Source organism: Terrapene carolina, unplaced genomic scaffold (assembly GCF_002925995.2).
Source record: "Terrapene carolina triunguis isolate 2854851 unplaced genomic scaffold, T_m_triunguis-2.0 Scaffold58, whole genome shotgun sequence".
Classification (NCBI taxonomy): Eukaryota; Metazoa; Chordata; order Testudines; family Emydidae; genus Terrapene; species Terrapene triunguis.
Genome location: NW_020664409.1, coordinates 65,189,744 through 65,209,031, shown reverse-complemented (window position 1 = coordinate 65,209,031; position 19,288 = coordinate 65,189,744). Strand labels below are relative to the sequence as shown.

Sequence of the window (19,288 nt, the reverse complement as noted above, 5' to 3'; positions counted from 1 at the left end):
AATAAATTGGCTGACACTGATAAAATACAGCTTGCTTTTCTTCAGGTTTTTGTTTAAATTGATTTTATATTAAAAAAAACCTGTTAGCACTGCTTACAGAAGTACACTTCAAATTCCTACTCGTAGAATATACATGAATGCACTTCATTTTACCTCTTATTTTTTAGTAGCAGTAGCAAACTAGAGTATACTGTACTACAAAAAAAACGACATTGTTAAGTAGATTGAACTTTTTTAGTCTTTTTGAGTCTGTAGAATTAGCAAATAAGACTTGGTCCAAGTTCTTAAACATTAATGCAGGCACTGTATGAAGGGCTGAATGTAAATTGGTTTGAATGCTTTGGTAGGGAAGACATTTTTGCATTTATTTCTTGTGGGCATTGGTAGTTAACCTTATAAATATTTAGATTAAAAACTATTAGCTAAATAATTACCTTAGCTAATTAAAAAAAACCTCTCTTTTGGTTTCAGATTTTCTGCCCTTTGTATGTGATGGCTGTTCAGGAGTTTTTTGGTAAGACATCATATAATATAAGATCTTAGACACACTTAAACTTGAATCCAACTACCAAAAAGGAAATGTTACAGTATTTTAAGCCGAATAGAAAAATCAAGGAGGGTGTCACTTTTGATTTAATAAAAGAGGAGATAAAAAGTTATTTGTTGCATAAATTCAGGAACAGATATCATGAATTCTTATTAATGGCCTATTTTATTTCTCTGGGTCTTTTGTGAATGAGTGCAATTAGACAAAGAAGATGGCCATACTCCATAGGGCATATTTGGTCTTCAGCTTGTGCTTTTGGTACCTCCGACTTAAGTCAACAGGAAGACTATTTTTGTACGCAGCCAGATCAAAACAGAGCTGTCTCACTTAGAGTTCCCTACGTTGGAGTTAAAATTCTTGGAATGCGTACTATAAATTTAGCTCTTTTCTTTCCCAGTTAAGCTGTCAGATAAAGCAGCTCACTGCTCATAGGCTTCTTACGCTTCTTATTGCTTTTTGGTAATATATGGTCAAACGAACTCGTTTAACTTTCTGCTTCCAGTTCTGAGAATCTTGATAAATAAACGTTCTATATATATATTTGATGTGACACTCAAATTAGATTAGATTCTGATGTGAGTCTTCCTCAGTCTCTCCTGTTGAAGATGTTCTACTTTGGAGAAATAATTAAATAGTCATTGGGTCAGAGAGAGGGAGTGAGGTTGTCTCTCTAGCCTGGTAATTAGAGCACCCATCTGGAAGATGAGAGACCCAGGGTCCAGACCCTCTGCTCTGTTGATTGGGTCTGCTACATCCTGGGTGAGGGCTCTAGCCACTGGGCTGAAAGTTATAAGGGAGGCACACACCTCCAGCCCCCTTCCTGGATTTTGAACGTGTCTCAGGCTGGTAGGCATGCTCAGAGCATGCTTACCGGATTGGACTATTCAAGAAAGATAGGTGCTCCTCCATTATCCCCCGTTTGTGGATTGCGCTGGGGTTTAGCCATGAGATTGGATGCACATGTCTAGAGGCAGAAACTTGGGTGGCCAGGGAACTTTTACAGCAAAAATGTAGGTGCTGAGCGAGTTTACTGTTAGGCAGTAGCTGAGTGGGATTTTATGGATCACTGAGGGGCTTAAAACTGGGACTAGATCAGGGGCTTAGCCAGCTAAGTTGATTTGTGGATCTGGGCCTTAGTTTTAAGCATGTGAGTAGCCCCTTTCACTAAAAGTACTTTGCTGAATTGAGGCCTAATTTTTGAGAACTAAACCATCATACGCTGTCAAGAGCAATATGACACTTTTAGTTTTAAAACCAATCCCCTTGGTGACAAAAATCTGTATGCTGGTACAAGTTTTGGAAGAGAATGGTGGTTATTTAGTTGAAATTTGATCATGATGAAAGCCATGCTACATTACAACTTATCAAACACTTATATGGGCTCATGTTTTCTTTTTGCTTTTTTGAAATTTGGATAGTGATGGGGACTTTTTTCTTTTAACTTTAAGCCTTCAACATAGAAGCCGGGATTCTCATGGCTGTTCTGAGGTAAGTTGATAATTTGTGATTTCTTTGCAAGACATCAAAACCCCACAACATCTGGTTATTGGGGATGTTCAATTCACATAGCTGCAAGTGGAGAACTTTTGTGTTTGTTTGTTTAAAGCTTGCAGGTCTCCCTTAAAGCACTCTAAATTAATTTCCTGTTTTTCTGTAATGTCAGAATCAAAGCACTAAAGCAAGTTGGATAAGGATGCAAATTATTTTTCATTACATATGTGTATTTACACTGAATGTTTCTTAATAATGTTTAGGTGAATATAAGAAGCGAGAGCATGAAATTGGACGAACATCGATCTTACCCATGCACGTATAAGGGCTGCAATGGAAAAGAGCTTTTACCAATTTTATGCCCCCACTGCAAGAAACAGTTTTGCTTAAGGTGAGCAGAGCAAAATGTTGAAACACCTATGCTCTGTTGTTAACATATGGAACATCTAATGAGAGTTTGCTGTTCTATTGTTTATAGACACCGTCATCAGTCAGACCATGAGTGTGAGAAACTGGATACCCCTAAACCTCGCATGGCTGCTACTCAGAAGCTAGTTAAAGATATTATAGGCAAGTACCATAGGATATTTATTGTATTATTTTCTTCAGTGAGCTGTTTGAGCTTTTGTATTAGTCTAGAAGTCCAAGCTTGTCAAAAGAATGAAGGTTCCTTGAATGGATAACGCCTGCCTGTGAGTGCCCATGTGTAGCCCTGCTCCTATATTTGGAGACATGATACACTATGGCAGATGTCCCTAAAGTCCAGATGTGGCCCAGGCTGCCCCCTGCAAATCCAGGATGAGGACAAAGCTGATGGAGACTGGATTTTATTGCTAATCAAGTCTAAATAGCAGTTTCTGTTATGATGAAAGGTAAGTATTGTGATTAGGTGGATTAGTAAAAATATTAGGTAAAAATATATGCAGATTGGGTGCAAACCTTAGGCTGCTGGCATGTTGCCCGGGCAGCCCTCATAGTAGCAAAGTTTGGCCACAGAGTGGGCACTTTTATGGCCTTGTGGGCTAGACCTACACTAAGGAGCACTGCCAGACCTGGCCACATTATGTTTGTGTAGTGGAGGGGCTGGAATAGTACCTCAGAGATGTTGTGGTGAAGCACATTTAGAAGTATCACTTTCTACATCTGTTCAGCTCATGTAGCTTATGCTCCCCCAGTGCTGCTTTGCAGCCACAGATCAGTGCAGAGGACGGGGTCTTTTTCTGCTCCATCCCAGCACATTTCTCTGGCCCAGTTACCAATAGGGCTGTCGATTAATCGCAGTTAACTCATGCGATTAACTCAAAAAATTAATCGTGATTAAAAAAATTAATCGCAGTTTTAATCGCTCTGTGAAACAATAGAATACAAATTGAAAATTATTAAATATTTTGGATCTTTTTCTACATTTTCATATATATTGATTTCAATTACAACACAGAATACAACGTGTAAATTATTTTTATTACAAATATTTGCACTGTAAAAATGATAAACAAAAGAAATAGTATTTTCAATTCACCTCATATAAGTACTGTAGTGCGATCTCTTTGTCGTGAAAGTGCAACATACAAATGTAGATTTTTTTTTGCTTGTTAAATAACCGCACTCCAAAACAAAACAATGTAAAACTTTAGAGCCTACAAGTCCACTCAGTCCTACTTCTTGTTCAGCCAGTTGCTAAGACAAACAAGTTTGTTTACATTACAGGAAATAATGCTGCCCGCTTCTTATTTACAATGTCACCAGAAAGTGAGAACTGGCTTTTGTAGCCGGCATTGCAAGGTATTTATGTGCCACATACGCTAAACATTTGTATGCCTCTTCATGCTTCGGCCACCATTCCAGAGGACACGCTTCCATGCTGATGGCGCTCGTTAAAAAAATAATGCGTAAATTAAATTTGTGACTGAACTCCTTGGGGGATATTTGTATGTGCCCTGCTCTGTTTTACCCGCATTCTGCCATATATTTCATGTTATAGCAGTCTCGGATGATGACTCAGCACATTTTGTTCATGGTAAGAACACTTTCACTGCAGATTTGACAAAACACAAGGAAGGTATCAATGTGAGATTTCTAAAGAAATGCTTTCTAAAGCACTCGACCCAGGGTTTAAGAATCTGAAGTGCCTTCCAAAATCTGAGAGGGACGAGGTGTGGAGCTTGCATTCAGAAGTCTGAAAAGAGAAACATTCCGATGTGGAAATTACAGAACCCGAACTACCAAAAAAGAAAATCAACTTTCTGCTCGTGGCTGAAAGAGGATGAAAATGGATATGCGTCAGTCCACACTGCTTTCGATTGTTATCGAGCAGAACCCGTCATCAGCATGGACGCATGCCTTCTGGAATGGTGGTTGAAGCATGAAGGGACATATGAATCTTTAGCGCATCTGGCACGTAAATATCTTGCGATGCCGGCTACAACAGTGACATTGTAAACAAGAAACAGGCAGCATTATCTCCTGCAAATGTAAACAAACTTGTTTGTCTGAGAGATTGGCTGACCAAGAAGTAGGACTGAGTGAACTTGCAGGCTCTAAAGTTTTACATTGTTTTGTTTTGGAGTGCAGTTATGTAACAAAAAAAAATCTACATTTGTATGTTGCACTTTCACGACAAAGAGATCGCACTACAGTACTTGTATGAGGTGAATTGAAAAATACAATTTTTCATCATTTTTACAGTGCAAATACTTGTAATCAAAAATAAATATAAAGTGAGCACTGTACACTTTGTATTCTCTGTTGTAATTGAAATCAATATATTTGAAAATGTAGAAAACATCCAAAAATATTTAAATAAATGGTATTCTATTATTGTTTAACAGTGTCATTAATCGTGATTAATTTTTTTAATCACTTGACAGCCCTAGTTACTAATTCCAATAGGACTGGTCAGACTCCCTAGTACTCAGAGTACCAGCAATTGTATGATTGCCTGGATGCATGGAAGAGAAGGGGATCCACTCACAAAGAGTATGTCTCAAACTTAGGGGGACAGGTGGGCTTGAGAGTCCGAGCTGTAGTCCGAGCTTCCATGTCCATACCGCTATTTTGGTGCACTAGCTCAAGCCCTGCTATCGTGAGTCTGCCTACCTTGGCTGGGAGGCTCGCCTCCGCTGCAGTGTGGGCACACCCACAGAGGCAGATCTAAATTATTCCAGTGCACTGAACTCTAAACTTTTGTGACAATAGACACAATGGTAATTTCATTTGTAACAGAGTGAAAGAAAACGTGACTTGGAGTAACATTCAGAAATAATATTTTCCTCAGATTCTAAAAAGGAGGACGCAGTAAGAAGCAAAAGACGGAAAGGAGCAAAAAACAGTGAAACAGCAGCAAAGGTGGCACTAATGAAACTGAAAATGCACGCGTGTGGGGATAAGTCCTTGCCACAGGTCAGTCATACGCAGTTGCCTTCAAACCGCATCAGTGTTTCTGATTTACTCTATTTATTTAAGGATATAAACAGATTTCTAGACTTTTGTTGTTAATTTTACTCTCTCATTTAGAGTAAAACAGAATATTAAAAAAAAAAGTATTCTGTTTATTTTTTTTTTTCTGAATTAGCCCCTGAAAACACAATCATTTACACTCCTGCTTAACTTCACACACAAGAGTAGTCCTATTAAACTCAGTGGAGTACTCGTGTGTAAAATTCAGCATATGCAGGATCAGGGCCTGAATCTCCTGCCTGAAAGCAAATTCTCTTATATTGTGCGTGAGAGAGAAAATGGACATGTAGTTTGCTATTTAAACAGGAAATTAATCTGCCACACTAACCATGAACAAATTGCAGTCCAAAAGAAGGCCTGGTCTACACCACTAAGGGCTGTGAAAAACGTTGTGCCCTGTGTGTCATAGTTAGTTCAGCTTAATCCCCACTGTATACATAATTGACTTACGTACTGCCTCTCAGAGAGATGGATTACTTACATTGACAGAAAACCCCTTCCAACAATGAAAGAAGCATCTATGCTACAGCGGCACAGCTGCAGTACCATAGCTGTGCCACTGAAGCATAGACATGTCCTAAGTCTTAAAGCCGATAACCCCTGAGAGATGTTCACAATTGAAGCACTGCCTGCCCTCTCATGTGGATGCAGCGACCCTGGTTGGTGCATAGAGGGTGCAATTTACATATCTTTGTGCCAGCCTGGAGAAATCTAGCTCATACTTGGCCTGAGCTTTGAGTGATAAAACAAGATTTGTTCACACTTCTTCTACAGTTTAGCTGAGCTACATATTTCACCATAGCCAAGGTCAGCAGCATCCATTACTTCACTGATTCTTCATTGTTTCTCACTATGATCATTCAGAACAACAGCTCCATTTTTTTTTCAAGCCAGGGTGATTTTTAGTTTGTAAATGTCTTTCTATTTCCCTCTTGCAGGATTTCATTCTAGACCAATTTGTAATTTTATATATTGGCCACATCATATACAATGCATTTCATCATTTTTACCATTAGGCTTTGTCTTGTTTTACATTTAATTATTGTAAAACAAACGTAGCTCTTCCCTCTCTGAATCCTATTACAACTTCTTTTTCTCTACTACAAATCTCCACATGCTTGGAGTACAAATTAAACATTCCTGTTTAGGTAGCAATCTTAATGTGAAGTCCTGCTTGCCGCACAATCCTTAGATTATGCCATTTTAATAGATGTACGAATGGAGACAGTGATTAACATCTTGAGATGCAGGAGGTAACAGAATGAGTTTGGGTTTTTTGGTTATAAGGAAATTAAATTGCTGTTCCCTAACTCTAAAGATTGTAACCCACAGCACAAATGGCTCTATGTTAATTCCTTTCATTATTCATTTGCTTAACTGGAGTTTAATTGTTTAATCATGTAGAATAGTGATAATCTATCACAGATGTAATTAAACTCCAACCCACAATTCTACTCTCTTTTCAGTTCCCTTCTCAAACTCTCTTCCCAGCCCTCATTCTGTGCTATTCTCCCCAACTCTCCCTTCAGCTTAGTGACAGATGTCCCTTGGATCCCTCTCTGCTGCATCACTTTTCACAGCTGGAAAGTTGGTCTAGTTAAGCCCTCAAATTTTTCTTGTCGAACCCTTTCTAGATTTGTAGGTTTTTTTCTAGATTGTTTCCCAGGATATGTCTTGACTTCAGAATAAACTCAAGTTACTCCTCTTGAGTTTGCCTGGCTTGAGTGAGAGTAGCCAGATTGTGAAATAACAGTCAAGTTGCTATGTCTGCCCTGGCATTGTACTCACTCAGGTGTTGCAGAGACTTATGGAGGCATATCTCATGATTAGTATTGCAGTATGCTGAGCCACTGTCTGAATTCTGTCCCAGTGAATTGTGAGAGAACTTGTCTGTCCTTTCTGGGCACACAGTAGGAATTGTGGGAAAGCATTGGAGGACTATCGGCAGTAGAGTGGCACTATCCTGCATCCAGCTATAGAGTGGTCATGTTAGTAGGTTATGAGTTGCGCTTGTTTGAGTTTCAGCCTATATCCCCTCTTGGGCCAGCTAACTTGAGTTAAAAACACCACCACGCTTGAGTTAAAGGTTTTTGTGTGTGGATGGAATTCAGGGTTAGGGTCAGCACTCAAGTTATTACTTGAGTTAACTGCAGTGAAGACAAGCCCACAGACTTAAGGGTGGTGAGGGTGGGGAGGTATGAATTCTTTCTAGGGCAAACCCAAGTAAAACCAATGAAAAGAAGAAATATTTTTTATCTTGCTTACTTGCTTTCAGCTGGCACCTGGCAAAGGCGAACCTGTCTATTGTGTTTATAGAACATAAAATAGAAGTTGATGAAACCACGGAAACAAGTATGAAGGGAAAACAAACCAGAAAAAAACAGGTGGTCCCTACTTCATATTTAAAATATGCATCTTTTAGGCAATAAAGATTGTAATAGTACCCTCTCTTATAAATGTTTCAGTCATGGGGAAGGCCACAAAGCTTTTGGTACCTACAGGGAGGAAGGATGGGATGGGATGAAGGTTGAGAAGCTGGCCTAGACAAAAGTGCTGGCAGGCACCTCTGATATCACTGATTGCTCTTTATCATCAGAACTCAAGCACATCGGCTCCACAGTGTACATGACTACCAGTAGCCTTTTGTTTGCTTTCCAGCTTGGGACTTCCACAATATTGTGACATATCGTATTCCTGACACACACCAGCACGGGAGCCCAACCAGCATTACCTCTTTAAACTACACCTCTACCTCGATATAACGCTGTCCTCGGGAGCCAAAAAATCTTACTGCGTTATAGGTGAAACCATGTTATATCGAACTTGCTTTGATCCACCGGAGTGCGCAGCCCCGCCTGCCTGGAGCACTGCTTTACCATGTTATATCAGAATTTGTGTTATATCGGGTCACGTTATATTGGGGTAGAGGTGTACCTTCTTCCTCTTCAAAGCGATCATTATTGTCTGATAGCCAGGGCAGGGACTTTCTCTTCATAGGTATTTGTAACAGCATCTAGCACAATGGGAGCCTAATCTCGACTGAGGCCTTTGGGGAGTACTGCAGTATAAAGTGATTAATAATAATAATAATAATAATAATGTACATGTCAGCTTAATTCTCTTTAGACCAGCAAAATTAATTGATGTGTGTTTGTGATTGTTCGTTTCTCTGTTTCTTACTGTAGACAGAAAGAATTTACTTTCAAGTGTTTTTACCTAAGGGAAGCAAGGAGAAGAGCAAATCCATGTTCTTTTGCAGTAAGTGGAGTATTGGCAAAGTAGTAGATTTTGCAGCTTGCTTAGCAGACCTTAAAAATGACAACAACAAATCAACAGCCAAGGTAAATCAGTGGTAGCAATTTTCATTTAATGTTATAATTTTTTTCTGTCTTTCATGCATGAATATGAATTAACAACAAGATTTTTTTGCGGGGGGCATTTCTTGCAGAAATTAAGGCTGTGTCATACTGCATCTGGAGAAGCTTTGCCATTGGACCACACATTGGCTACTTGGTTATCCAATCAAGAGTGTCCATTATATAATGGTGGAAACATTATTCTGGAATACCTTGATAATGAAGATCAGTTTATAGAAGATACAAATTCATATTTAGAGTAGCTAATTGGTGAACTGGATGGAAACAAAGATCACCAGAAAAAACACTGAGCTAAAGCCAAACACAACTTACATTTAGAATGGGTTCAGGCCTGATTTGGCCCTCAGCCTCCCAGAAACAATTCCCACCAACTTCAGTGGGAGTTGCATCTGCATAACTGTGGGTAGAATTGAGCCCTATCTCTAAAAATAAATGTATATTTTTAATGTAGAACAGTTGTGGTTACTTGAAACAATAGTTTAACCCATTTAATAAATATTTGATGTTGGTCAATTTGAAATATTTATGAGACAGAAAGTGTTCCAGTCACAACTGGCACAGGATGCCTATGGCAAGTAAACTAACTAATCCACCAGCTACCAAAACTTGGGAGTGGTTGATACTGCTAAAAAGAGAATGGATTGGTAAGCGGACATCACCTCTGTGACATGAATCTTTCCATTTATTTTATTCTATTGCCATTATGCAACCAAATGAAATTTTTATCTTTGGTTTTGTATTTTAAAGTATTTTTTTGTACATTACAAAGTATTGATGAAAACAATAAATGAATTAATAATGTAAACCAGCAGAGTGAACCGTTAACTAAAGAGATAAGAAGCTGCTTATATTATTGGAGGGGATACCTGGTTTGACCTAGAGCCCTTCTTCATTCTACATCTCCCTCTGTTGTGGCTAAACAGAGTGACAGCCCTACAGAACAGAACAGTCCAGTACCTTTCTAAAGCACGACAGTAATGTATGTTTTATTCTCTATTTCTTCCTTTTAAGAATGTACGGGACAGAGTTTGAAAAAAAACCAACCCATGTTTTACAAGCTCACATGTGAGGCAGTATTGTCCAGTGGTTAGGGAGCTAACCTACGACTTGGGAGACCTGGGCTCAAGTCCCTACATGGTCACAGACTTCCTATAAGACCTTGGACTTAGTCTCTCTGTTCTTCAGTTTTCCATCTGTAAAAAGGAGATAATAGCATTTCCCTACATCTCAGGGGTATTATAAGGATAAATATATTAAAGATTCTGAGGCACTTAATTACTAAGGTAATCGGGGCCATATAAGTACAAAAGACAAGCAAGTTTTCATAACATGTAAAATGCTATTTAGCTAATGATAGTAGATATTTGAGTTTAAACAGGTGTCTTCTCCCAGGCAGAGATCCATGTCCCATGCTGCACATTCAACACAATAATGTTACAGGCAGGCACTGCAGGTTTATGCAGCAGAAAGCTCAGCTTTCTACATTTTCATACATATTGTATTGTGTTGTAATTGAAATCAAAGTGTATATTATCTTTATTACAAATATTTACACCGTAAAAATCATAGACAAAAGTAATAATATTTTTCAGTTCACCTCATACAATCTGTAGTGCAATCTCTTTGTCGTGAAAGTGCAGCTTACAAATGTAGATTTTCTTCTTCTTTTTTTTTTTTTTGTTATATATCGGCACTCCAAACCAAAACCATGTAAAACTTGAGAGCCTATAAGTCCACTCAGTCCTACTTCTTGTTCAGCCAATCGCTAAGACAAACAAGTTTGTTTACATTTACAGGAGATAATGCTGCCCTCTTCTTATTTACAATGTCACCAGAAAGTGAGAACATGGCACTTTTGTAGCTAGCATTGCAAGGTATTTACGTGCCAGATATGCTAAACTTTTGTATGCCCCTTCATGCTTCGGCCACCATTCCAGAGGACACGCTTCCATGCTGATGGCGCTCGTTAAAAAAATAATGCGTAAACTAAATTTGTGACTGAACTCCTTGGGGGATACTTGTATGTCCCCTGCTCTGTTTTACCCGCATTCTGCCATATATTTCATGTTATAGCAGTCTCGGATGATAACTCAGCACATTTTGTTCATGGTAAGAACACTTTCACTGCAGATTTCACAAAATGCAAAGAAGGTACCAATGTGAGATTTCTAAAGATAGCTACAGCACTCGACCCAAGGTTTAAGAATCTGAAGTGCCTTCCAAAATCTGAGAGGGACGAGGTGAGAAGCATGCTTTCAGAAGTCCTAAAAGAGCAATGCTCCAATGTGGAAACTACAGAACCCGAACCACCCAAAAAGAAAATCAACCTTCTTTTGGTGGCATCTGACTCAGATGATGAAAATGAACAGGCATCGGTCTGCACTGCTTTCGATATTATCGAGCAGAACCCATCATCAGAATCGATGCATGTCCCCTGGAATGATGGTTGAAGTATGAAGGGACATATGAATCTTTGGCACATCTGGCACGTAAATATCTTGCAACGCCAGCTACAACAGTGCCCTGAGAACACCTGTTCTCACTTTCAGGCAGCATTTTAAACAAGAAGTGGGCAGCATTACCTTCTGCAAATGTAAACAAACTTGTTTATCTGAGCGATTGGAAGTAAGACTGAGTGGACTTGCAGGCTCTAAACTTTTACATTGTTTTATTTTTGAATGCAGTTATTTTGGACATAATTCTACATTTGTAAGTTCAACTTTCATGATAAAGAGATTGCATGACAGTACTTGTATCAGAGGGGTAGCCGTGTTAGTCTGGATCTGTAAGAAGCGACAAAGAGTCCTGTGGCACCTTATAGACTAATAGACGTATTGGAGCATAAGCTTTCGTGGGTGAATACCCACTTCGTCAGACGCATGTAGTGGAAATTTCCAGAGGCAGGTATAAATATGCAGGCAAGAATCAGTCTAGAGATAACGAGGTTAGTTCAATCAGGGAGGAAGAGGCCCTCTTCTAAGCATCATCAGTGATCTACAACCCATCCTGGACAACGATCCCTCGCTTTCACAGGCCTTGGGAGACAGACAACCTGCCAACCTTAAGCATATTCTCACCAGCAACCACACACCGCACCATAGTAACTCTAACTCAGGAACCAATCCATGCAACAAAGCTCGATGCCAACTCTGCCCACATATTTACATCAGTGACACCATCATAGGACCTAACCAGATCAGCCACATCACCAGTTCATTCACCTGCACATCCACCAATGTAATATATGCCAGCATGTGCCAGCAATGCCCCTTTGCTATGTACATCGGCCAAACTGGACAATCCCTACGTAAAAGGATAAATGGACACAAGTCAGATACCCCTCTACCTCGACATAACGCTGTCCTCGGGAGCCAAAAAATCTTACTGCGTTATAGGTGAAACCGCATTATTTTGAACTTGCTTTGATCCACCGGAGTGCGCAGCCCTCCCCCCCCCCCCCCCGAGCACTGCTTTATCGCATTATATCCGAATTCATGTTATATCGGGTCACGTTATATCAAGGTAGCAGTGTATTAGGAATGGCAATATACAAAAACCTGCAGGAGAACACTTCAACCTCCCTGGACACACAATAGCAGATTTAAAGGTAGCCATCCTGCAACAAAAAAACTTCAGGACCAGACTTCAAAGAGAAACTGCTGAATTCAGTTCATTTGCAAATTTGACACCATCAGCTCAGGATTAAACAAAGACTGTAAATGGCTAGCCAACTACAAAAGCAGTTGCCCCTCCGTTGGTGTTCACTCCTCAACTGCTAGAAGAGGGCCTCATCCTCCCTGATTGAACTAACCTCGTTATCTCTAGACTGATTCTTGCCTGCATATTTATACCTGCCTCTGGAAATTTCCACTACATGCATCTGACGAAGTGGGTATTCACCCACGAAAGCTTATGCTCTAATACGTCTGTTAGTCTATAAGGTGCCACAGGACTCTGTCACTCACTACAGTACTTGTATTATGTGAATTGAAAAATACTATTTTTTTTTGTTTTTTTTGTAGTGCAAATGCTTGTAATAAAAAATAAATATAAAGTGAGCACTGTATACTTTGTATTCTGTGTTGTAATTGAAATCAATATATTTGAAAATGTAGAAGACATCCAAAAATATTTAAATAAATGGTATTCTATTATTAACAGTGCGATTAATCGCAATTAATTTCTTTAATCGCTTGACAGCCCTACTAATAAATATAGTTCATTGTATGGGGAATTTGGGGACCAGTCCTTTATCTACTGAAGCCAGTGAAAGTTTTGCCACTGACCTCAGTGGAAACAGGATCAAGCCCTTAAGGCTAGATTGTGGCTTTTCAGCTACTGGTCTGAGTAGGCGTCTGTGTGGAACAAGCAATATGGAGAGCTCAGAGGTGGTTGTTGTGAGTTGCCCCAGCACAGCCATACAAGGAGAAGAAGTTTCTTACTCACAATGTGGGCCTTACGATGTGGATTACTGAAGTCAAAATAGATCCAGTAAATCTCACGGTGGATGAAGAAGTGATAGGTCAGGGAAGTAGGCAATATGAAGTTGTGAGATCTAGAATGTACAGGTTTTTATCAAGAGGGCTGCTTTAAGTTACTGTTCATGAAACCAGAGGGATACATGGGGATGAGTGGTAGGGGAGGGGAGAGAGGTTGGGGGATCAGGGGAGAGAGGCATGGCACACTCCAGCTCTGCTACTGCACCCCAGTCCTCATGCACCCACAGCTCTGCCAATGTACCCCAACCCTTTTCCCCTTCAGCTCAGCCAGTGTACCCCAACCCTGCACCCACACCTCTGCAGGTGCATCCCAATCCCCTGCACCCCACAACTCTGTAGGTGCACCCCAAATCCCTTCACCCATAGCTCTGACAGTGCACCCCAATCTTCCTGCACTTTACAGCTCTTCCAGTGCACTCCAACCCTGCACCCGAACCCTCCTGCACCCTCAGCTCTATCAGTGCATCCCAACCACCCTCCATCCCACAGCTCTGCGAGTGCACCCCAACCCATGCATAAACGCTGCACACATCCACCAATTCACGTTGACTGAATTCTTTGAGGCAGGGAGTATCTCTGTTATTATAGTGGTGTGGGAGTGCCACTATAGTTAAGGCTGCATCACAGCTAAAAGGACAACTTTTCTAAGTCCTCTAAAATCAACAAGCTTAGCTGGATTCCTTTGAAATGTTGACAGCAAGAAGAGGGACCGAAAGGAGAACGCAGCACACCAGAAAGAAGCCACGGACAGCTCCTAACAGTTATGGAGCGCCAAGTGGACACTCTCCAGGCGATACTAGCGCTTCAAACCAAGCAACTCTGTGCCCGCCCTCCCCTGCAGCCGCTGTCACAAAACTCTTTCCCATGCTCCCCACACACACCTGCCAACACAGTTATCAACCTCCTGGCTCCACTCTCTACCCGCAGCATTCCACTGCTCCCTCCTCACAGTCCAGGAGTGTGGACTCCCACTACCCACTGCACTCAACACCCATCCCTCAGCAGTTTGGCCCTGCTGAAGTACAGTACCTGCTTCACTGTACTCTAAAGGAGAAGGTTGGATATGATAGGAGCTAATAGAGGAGGTATCTGAGCCTCTAGCTATTATCTTTGGAAAATCATGGGAGACAGGAGAGATTCCAGAAGACTGGAAAAGGGCAAATATAGTGCCCATCTATAAAAAGGGAAATAAAAACGACCCAGGAAACTACAGACCCCAGTTAGTTTAACTTCTGTGCCAGGGAAGATAATGGAGCAAGTAATTAAGGAAATCATCTGCAAACACTTGGAAGGTGGTAAGGTGATAGGGAATAGCCAGCATGGATTTGTAAAGAACAAATCATGTCAAACCAATCTGATAGCTTTCTTTGATAGGATAACGAGTCTTGTGGATAAGGGAGAAGTGGTGGATGTGGTATACCTAGACTTTAGTAAGGCATTTGATACGGTCTCACATGATATTCTTATCGATAAACTAGGCAAATACAACTTAGATGGGGCTACTATAAGGTGGGTGCATAACTGTCTGGATAACCGTACTCAGAGAGTAGTCATTAATGGTTCCCAATCCTGCTGGAAAGGTATAACAAGTGGGGTTCCTCAGGGGTCTGTTTTGGGACCGGCTCTGTTCAATATCTTCATCAACGACTTAGATATTGGCATAGAAAGTACACTTATTAAGTTTGCAGATGATACCAAACTGGGACGGATTGCAACTGCTTTGGAGGATAGGGTCATAATTCAAAATGATCTCGACAAATTGGAGAAATGGTCTGAGGTAAACAGGATGAAATTTAACAAAGACAAATGCAAAGTGCTCCACTTAGGAAGGAACAATCAGTTGCACACATACAGAATGGGAAGAGACTGTCTAGGAATGAGTACGGCAGAAAGGGATCTAGGGGTTATAGTGGACCACAAGCTAAATATGAGTCAACAGTGTGATGCTGTTGCAAAAAAAGCAAACATGATTCTGGGATGCATTAACAGGTGTGTTGTGAGCAAGACACGAGAACTCATTCTTCCGCTCTACTCTGCGCTGGTTAGGCCTCAACTGGAGTATTGTGTCCAGTTCTGGGCACCGCATTTCAAGAAAGATGTGGAGAAATTGGAGAGGGTCCAGAGAAGAGCAACAAGAATGATTAAAGGTCTTGAGAACATGACCTATGAAGGAAGGCTGAAAGAATTGGGTTTGTTTAGTTTGGAAAAGAGAAGACTGAGAGGGGACATGATAGCAGTTTTCAGGTATCTAAAAGGGTGTCATAAGGAGGAGGGAGAAAACTTGTTCACCTTAGCCTCTAAGGATAGAACAAGAAGCAATGGGCTTAAACTGCAGCAAAGGAGGTTTAGGTTGGATATTAGGAAAAAGTTCCTAACTGTCAGGGTGGTTAAACACTGGAATAAACTGCCTATGGAGGTTGTGGAATCTCCATCTCTGGAGATATTTAAGAGTAAGTTAGATAAATGTCTATCCGGGATGGTCTAGACAGTATCGGGTCCTGCAATGAGGGCAGGGGACTGGACTCGATGACCTCTCGAGGTCCCTTCCAGTCCTAGAATCTATGAATCTATACCTAGACATACACAAATCTTTAACCGTCCCGGGACCCCACCACCTCCTGAGACCCTCCCTTTCCCTATTCCCCTCAGTGCTGATGTGTTTTTTCATTTGTCCCTCTCCTCCGGTTGTTGGTTTTTTTTTAAAAGAATTGTTTTGATTTGAAAGCAATCTTTATTCCATTAATTGAAAGCAAACAGAGCCCTGCAAAGTAACAGGTAATTTTCTTAAGCCTTCATAGTGCATCGTCTGCACCAATCACCTTCTAGCATTACGAGCACTGCACTCCTGAGCATAGCAACAAATATTAGTGGCTTTCAGCTTCAAATTGCTGCCTCAAGGCATCCCTGATCCTTATGGCCCCACGCTGCGCCCCTCTAATAGCCCTGGTCTCTGGCTATTCAAATTCAGCCTCCAGGTGCTGAGCCTCAGCAGTCCAGCCCTGAGTGAAGCTTTCACCCTTCCCTTCACAAATATGAACGGTACAGCACGCGGCTATAAGCATAGGAATATTGTCATCGGCCAGGTCCAGCCTCCCATATAGGCAGCACCAGCGGGCCTTTAAACGGCCAAAAGCACACTCAACAGTCACTCTGCACTTGCTCAGCCTATTGTTGAACCACTCCTTGCTGCTGTCAAGGTGCCCCGTGTATGGCTTCATAAGCCACGGCATTAAGGAGTAGGCAGGGTCTCCCAATATCACAATGGGCATATCAATTTCCCCTACGGTGATCTTCTGGTCCGGGAAGAAAGTCCCTGCTTGCAGCTTCCTGAACAGGCAAGTGTTCCGCAAGATGCGTGCATCATGCACTTTCCAGACCAGCCTGCGTTAATGTCTGTGAAACGCCCTCAGTGATCCACAAGCACCTGGAGAACCATTGAGAAATACCCCTTCCGATTAATGTACTCGGCGGCTAGGTGGTCTGGTGCCAGAATTGGAAAATGCGTGCCATCTATCGCCCCGTCGCAGTTAGGGAAGTCCATTTGTGCAAAGCCATCCACAATGTCACACACGTTGCCCAGAGTCACAATCTTTTGGAGCAGGATGCGATTAATAGCTCTGCACACTTTTGTCAACACCAGTCCAGCGGTTGACTTTCCCACTCCAAATTGGTTAGCGACCGATCGGTAGCAGTCTGGAGTAGCCAGCTTCCACAGTGCAATCGCCACGCGCTTCTCCAAGGGCAGGGCAGCTCTCATTCTCGTGTCCTTGCCCCGCAGGACTGTGGCGAGCTCATCACATAGACCCATGAATGTGGCTTTCCTCATCCAAAAGTTCTGCAGCCACTGCTTGTAATCCCAGACGTGCATGACGGTGTGATCCCACCACTCAGTGCTTGTTTCCCAAGCTCAGAAGCGGCGTTCCACTGTGGTCAGCACCTCCATGAATGCCACAAGCAATCTCGTGTTGTAGCTACTATAGATGGTGAGATCAATGTCGAACTGTTCTTGCCTTTGTAGTTTAAGGAATATCTCCACTACCACTCGTGATGTGTTAGTGAGAGCGAGCAGCATATTGGTCAACAGTGTGGGATCCATTCCTGCAGACCGAAGACTGTGCAGTACACAAACTGTTGAAAGATAGTGCCAAATGCGGACAGAAGCCAAATGCTCGGATGCGAAGCAATGCATGATGGGGACAGGACCCAGGATGCCCCGCAATCCCATCCACCTTCCCCCAACTCTTAGCGGCAGAAGAGGAAGAGATGCTCTCTGGGATAGCTGCCCAGAGTGCACTGCTCTGATTACTGCTGCAAGTGCTGCAAGTGTAAAACGCTATTGCGCCGGCAGCTGAAAGTGTGAACACACAACAGCGGTTTCCCTTCAGCACTCTCTGAGTGGCGCTGTAACTGCCGGTGCTGTAACTCTGCCAGTGTAGACATACTCTTAGAAGTTCATTGTATTCAAAAGGCAAATGTTTGTTGTGGGACTGTATGTAATGTCTCCAGGGAGGAGACCTGACTAATGTAAACCCTAGGAAGTGCTGTGAGCTTCAACTGTTTGAAATTGTGAACTTTTAAAGTGAAGTGAGTTTCTTAGGAAATATCTGGAGGGAGGGAATGTACATTTCTCACCTCTGAACCCAATCTTTTGATGCTACCTCTTGAGGGGACCTTTTGTCTTCTGATCACCTGTTATGTGAGGCCAGATCAAATACCCAAAGGGTATAAGGAAGGGACTCTCAGATTCATGGGCATGATTGTTCCGAGGTAACAGTGTTATGAACCTGTGACCAAACAGAACCGCCAGTGTGGGGGTTGAAGGACTGTTCACCTGCTAGAGCCCTTGTTGAAGTTGGGAGTGATCTAGCTTATTGGCATGGATGTAGGTTCTTTTATTGTTTTTAATGTGTTTTCTCTCTAATGCTTTTACCTTAATAATAAATGTGTTTGCATAAAAAGAACTGTGTGGTAAATTAACTGTAGGCGATTACATTGTTTGTTATCTCTCAGAAGGCAAAGCAGGCCTGCTGAGGCAGTCTGATTTGCTGGGGAATTCACCTTGTAGGCAGGGAACTGTGCAGCATGGAAATACCTTGATTAGGAGGGAGAAAGAGACATGGATCTGCACCCAAAAGAGGTGCTGGCCGGGGAGCTTAGAGTGGGTGCCATTACTGGACCATGGAAAGGGAATACAGCAGCATTATCCTTGAATTGGGATGGCAATGAGGTAGGTAGACCATGGGAATGCACCACAGCAGTGGCGGATTAGCCAATGGGGCCTGTGCCCTTGTGCCTCAACCCACTCTGCCTGCCCAGACTCCTGCTAGGGAGCGGGGTTGGGGCATGGGGGCTTGCCCCACTCCCTGGCAGGAGTGCCAGGTGGGCAGAACAGGGTAACCCCCCATGCCACAACCCCATTTCCCTGGCAGGAGCGCAGGGCCCCCATTTGCTCTGGCCCAGGGCGCCACAAAGGCTTAATCCACCTCTGCATCCCAGAAGCAGGAATGAAAGCTAGCACAATGATCAGGAAGAGGGGAGGCCCGCGGAGATGGAGAGCACTACTGGGGGTCCGCTGGGCCCCAGGGAACAGCGAGAGCGCGCGCTGGATAAATGCCTCTGCCCCAAATCTGCCCGGCCCCAGAATCTGCAGAGTCCCCGCGTGTCACGTCCCCTGAAATCCGCACTGTCCCGCCAGTCACGTTACAGGGAGACGGGCCTAAACCCCCTCGTCCTCCGCCCCCGAGATCATCCCCCCCCCCGCTGTGCTGCGGGCAGCCATAGAATGCGGGGCGGGGGCTGCGCAGCACTTGCAAAGCGGGGGGGGGGGGGGGAGGGACGCCTATTGGCTGGGTGCTGTAGCCTCGCGCAGGCGCAGAGGGACAGCCGGTGAGACAGAGCGGGGAGGAGAGTAAATCGAG

At 42.5% G+C, this 19,288-nt stretch overlaps 1 protein-coding gene across 2 annotated transcripts; it reads left to right on the top strand.

Moving 5' to 3' along the window:
- Positions 1–470: 470 nt before the first annotated feature.
- Positions 471–10,007, top strand: ZFAND1 (zinc finger AN1-type containing 1). Of its 2 annotated transcripts, XM_026662790.2 has the most exons (7): positions 477–514; positions 1,996–2,035; positions 2,302–2,429; positions 2,517–2,608; positions 5,313–5,437; positions 8,680–8,835; positions 8,943–10,007. In XM_026662790.2, the coding sequence occupies exons 3-7, from the start codon at positions 2,323–2,325 to the stop codon at positions 9,111–9,113; spliced, it is 651 nt and encodes a 216-aa protein (XP_026518575.1). In that variant the 5' UTR covers positions 477–514; positions 1,996–2,035; positions 2,302–2,322; the 3' UTR covers positions 9,114–10,007. The 2 variants fall into 2 exon arrangements, with proteins under 2 accessions (XP_026518578.1, XP_026518575.1); XM_026662793.2 differs by lacking the exon at positions 1,996–2,035 and having other exon boundaries at positions 471–514.
- The last annotated feature ends 9,281 nt before the right edge of the window (positions 10,008–19,288 follow it).

What these genes read in the sequence shown, in the direction of transcription:
- ZFAND1 (XM_026662793.2), top strand. Translation starts at nt 2,323, where the DNA reads ATGAAATTGGACGAACATCGATCTTACCCATGCACGTATAAGGGCTGC. An exon ending in AAGAAACAGTTTTGCTTAAG is followed by an intron (nt 2,430 to 2,516) that starts GTGAGCAGAGCA and finishes TATTGTTTATAG; the next exon opens with ACACCGTCATCAGTCAGACC. An exon ending in ACAACAAATCAACAGCCAAG is followed by an intron (nt 8,836 to 8,942) that starts GTAAATCAGTGG and finishes CATTTCTTGCAG; the next exon opens with AAATTAAGGCTGTGTCATAC.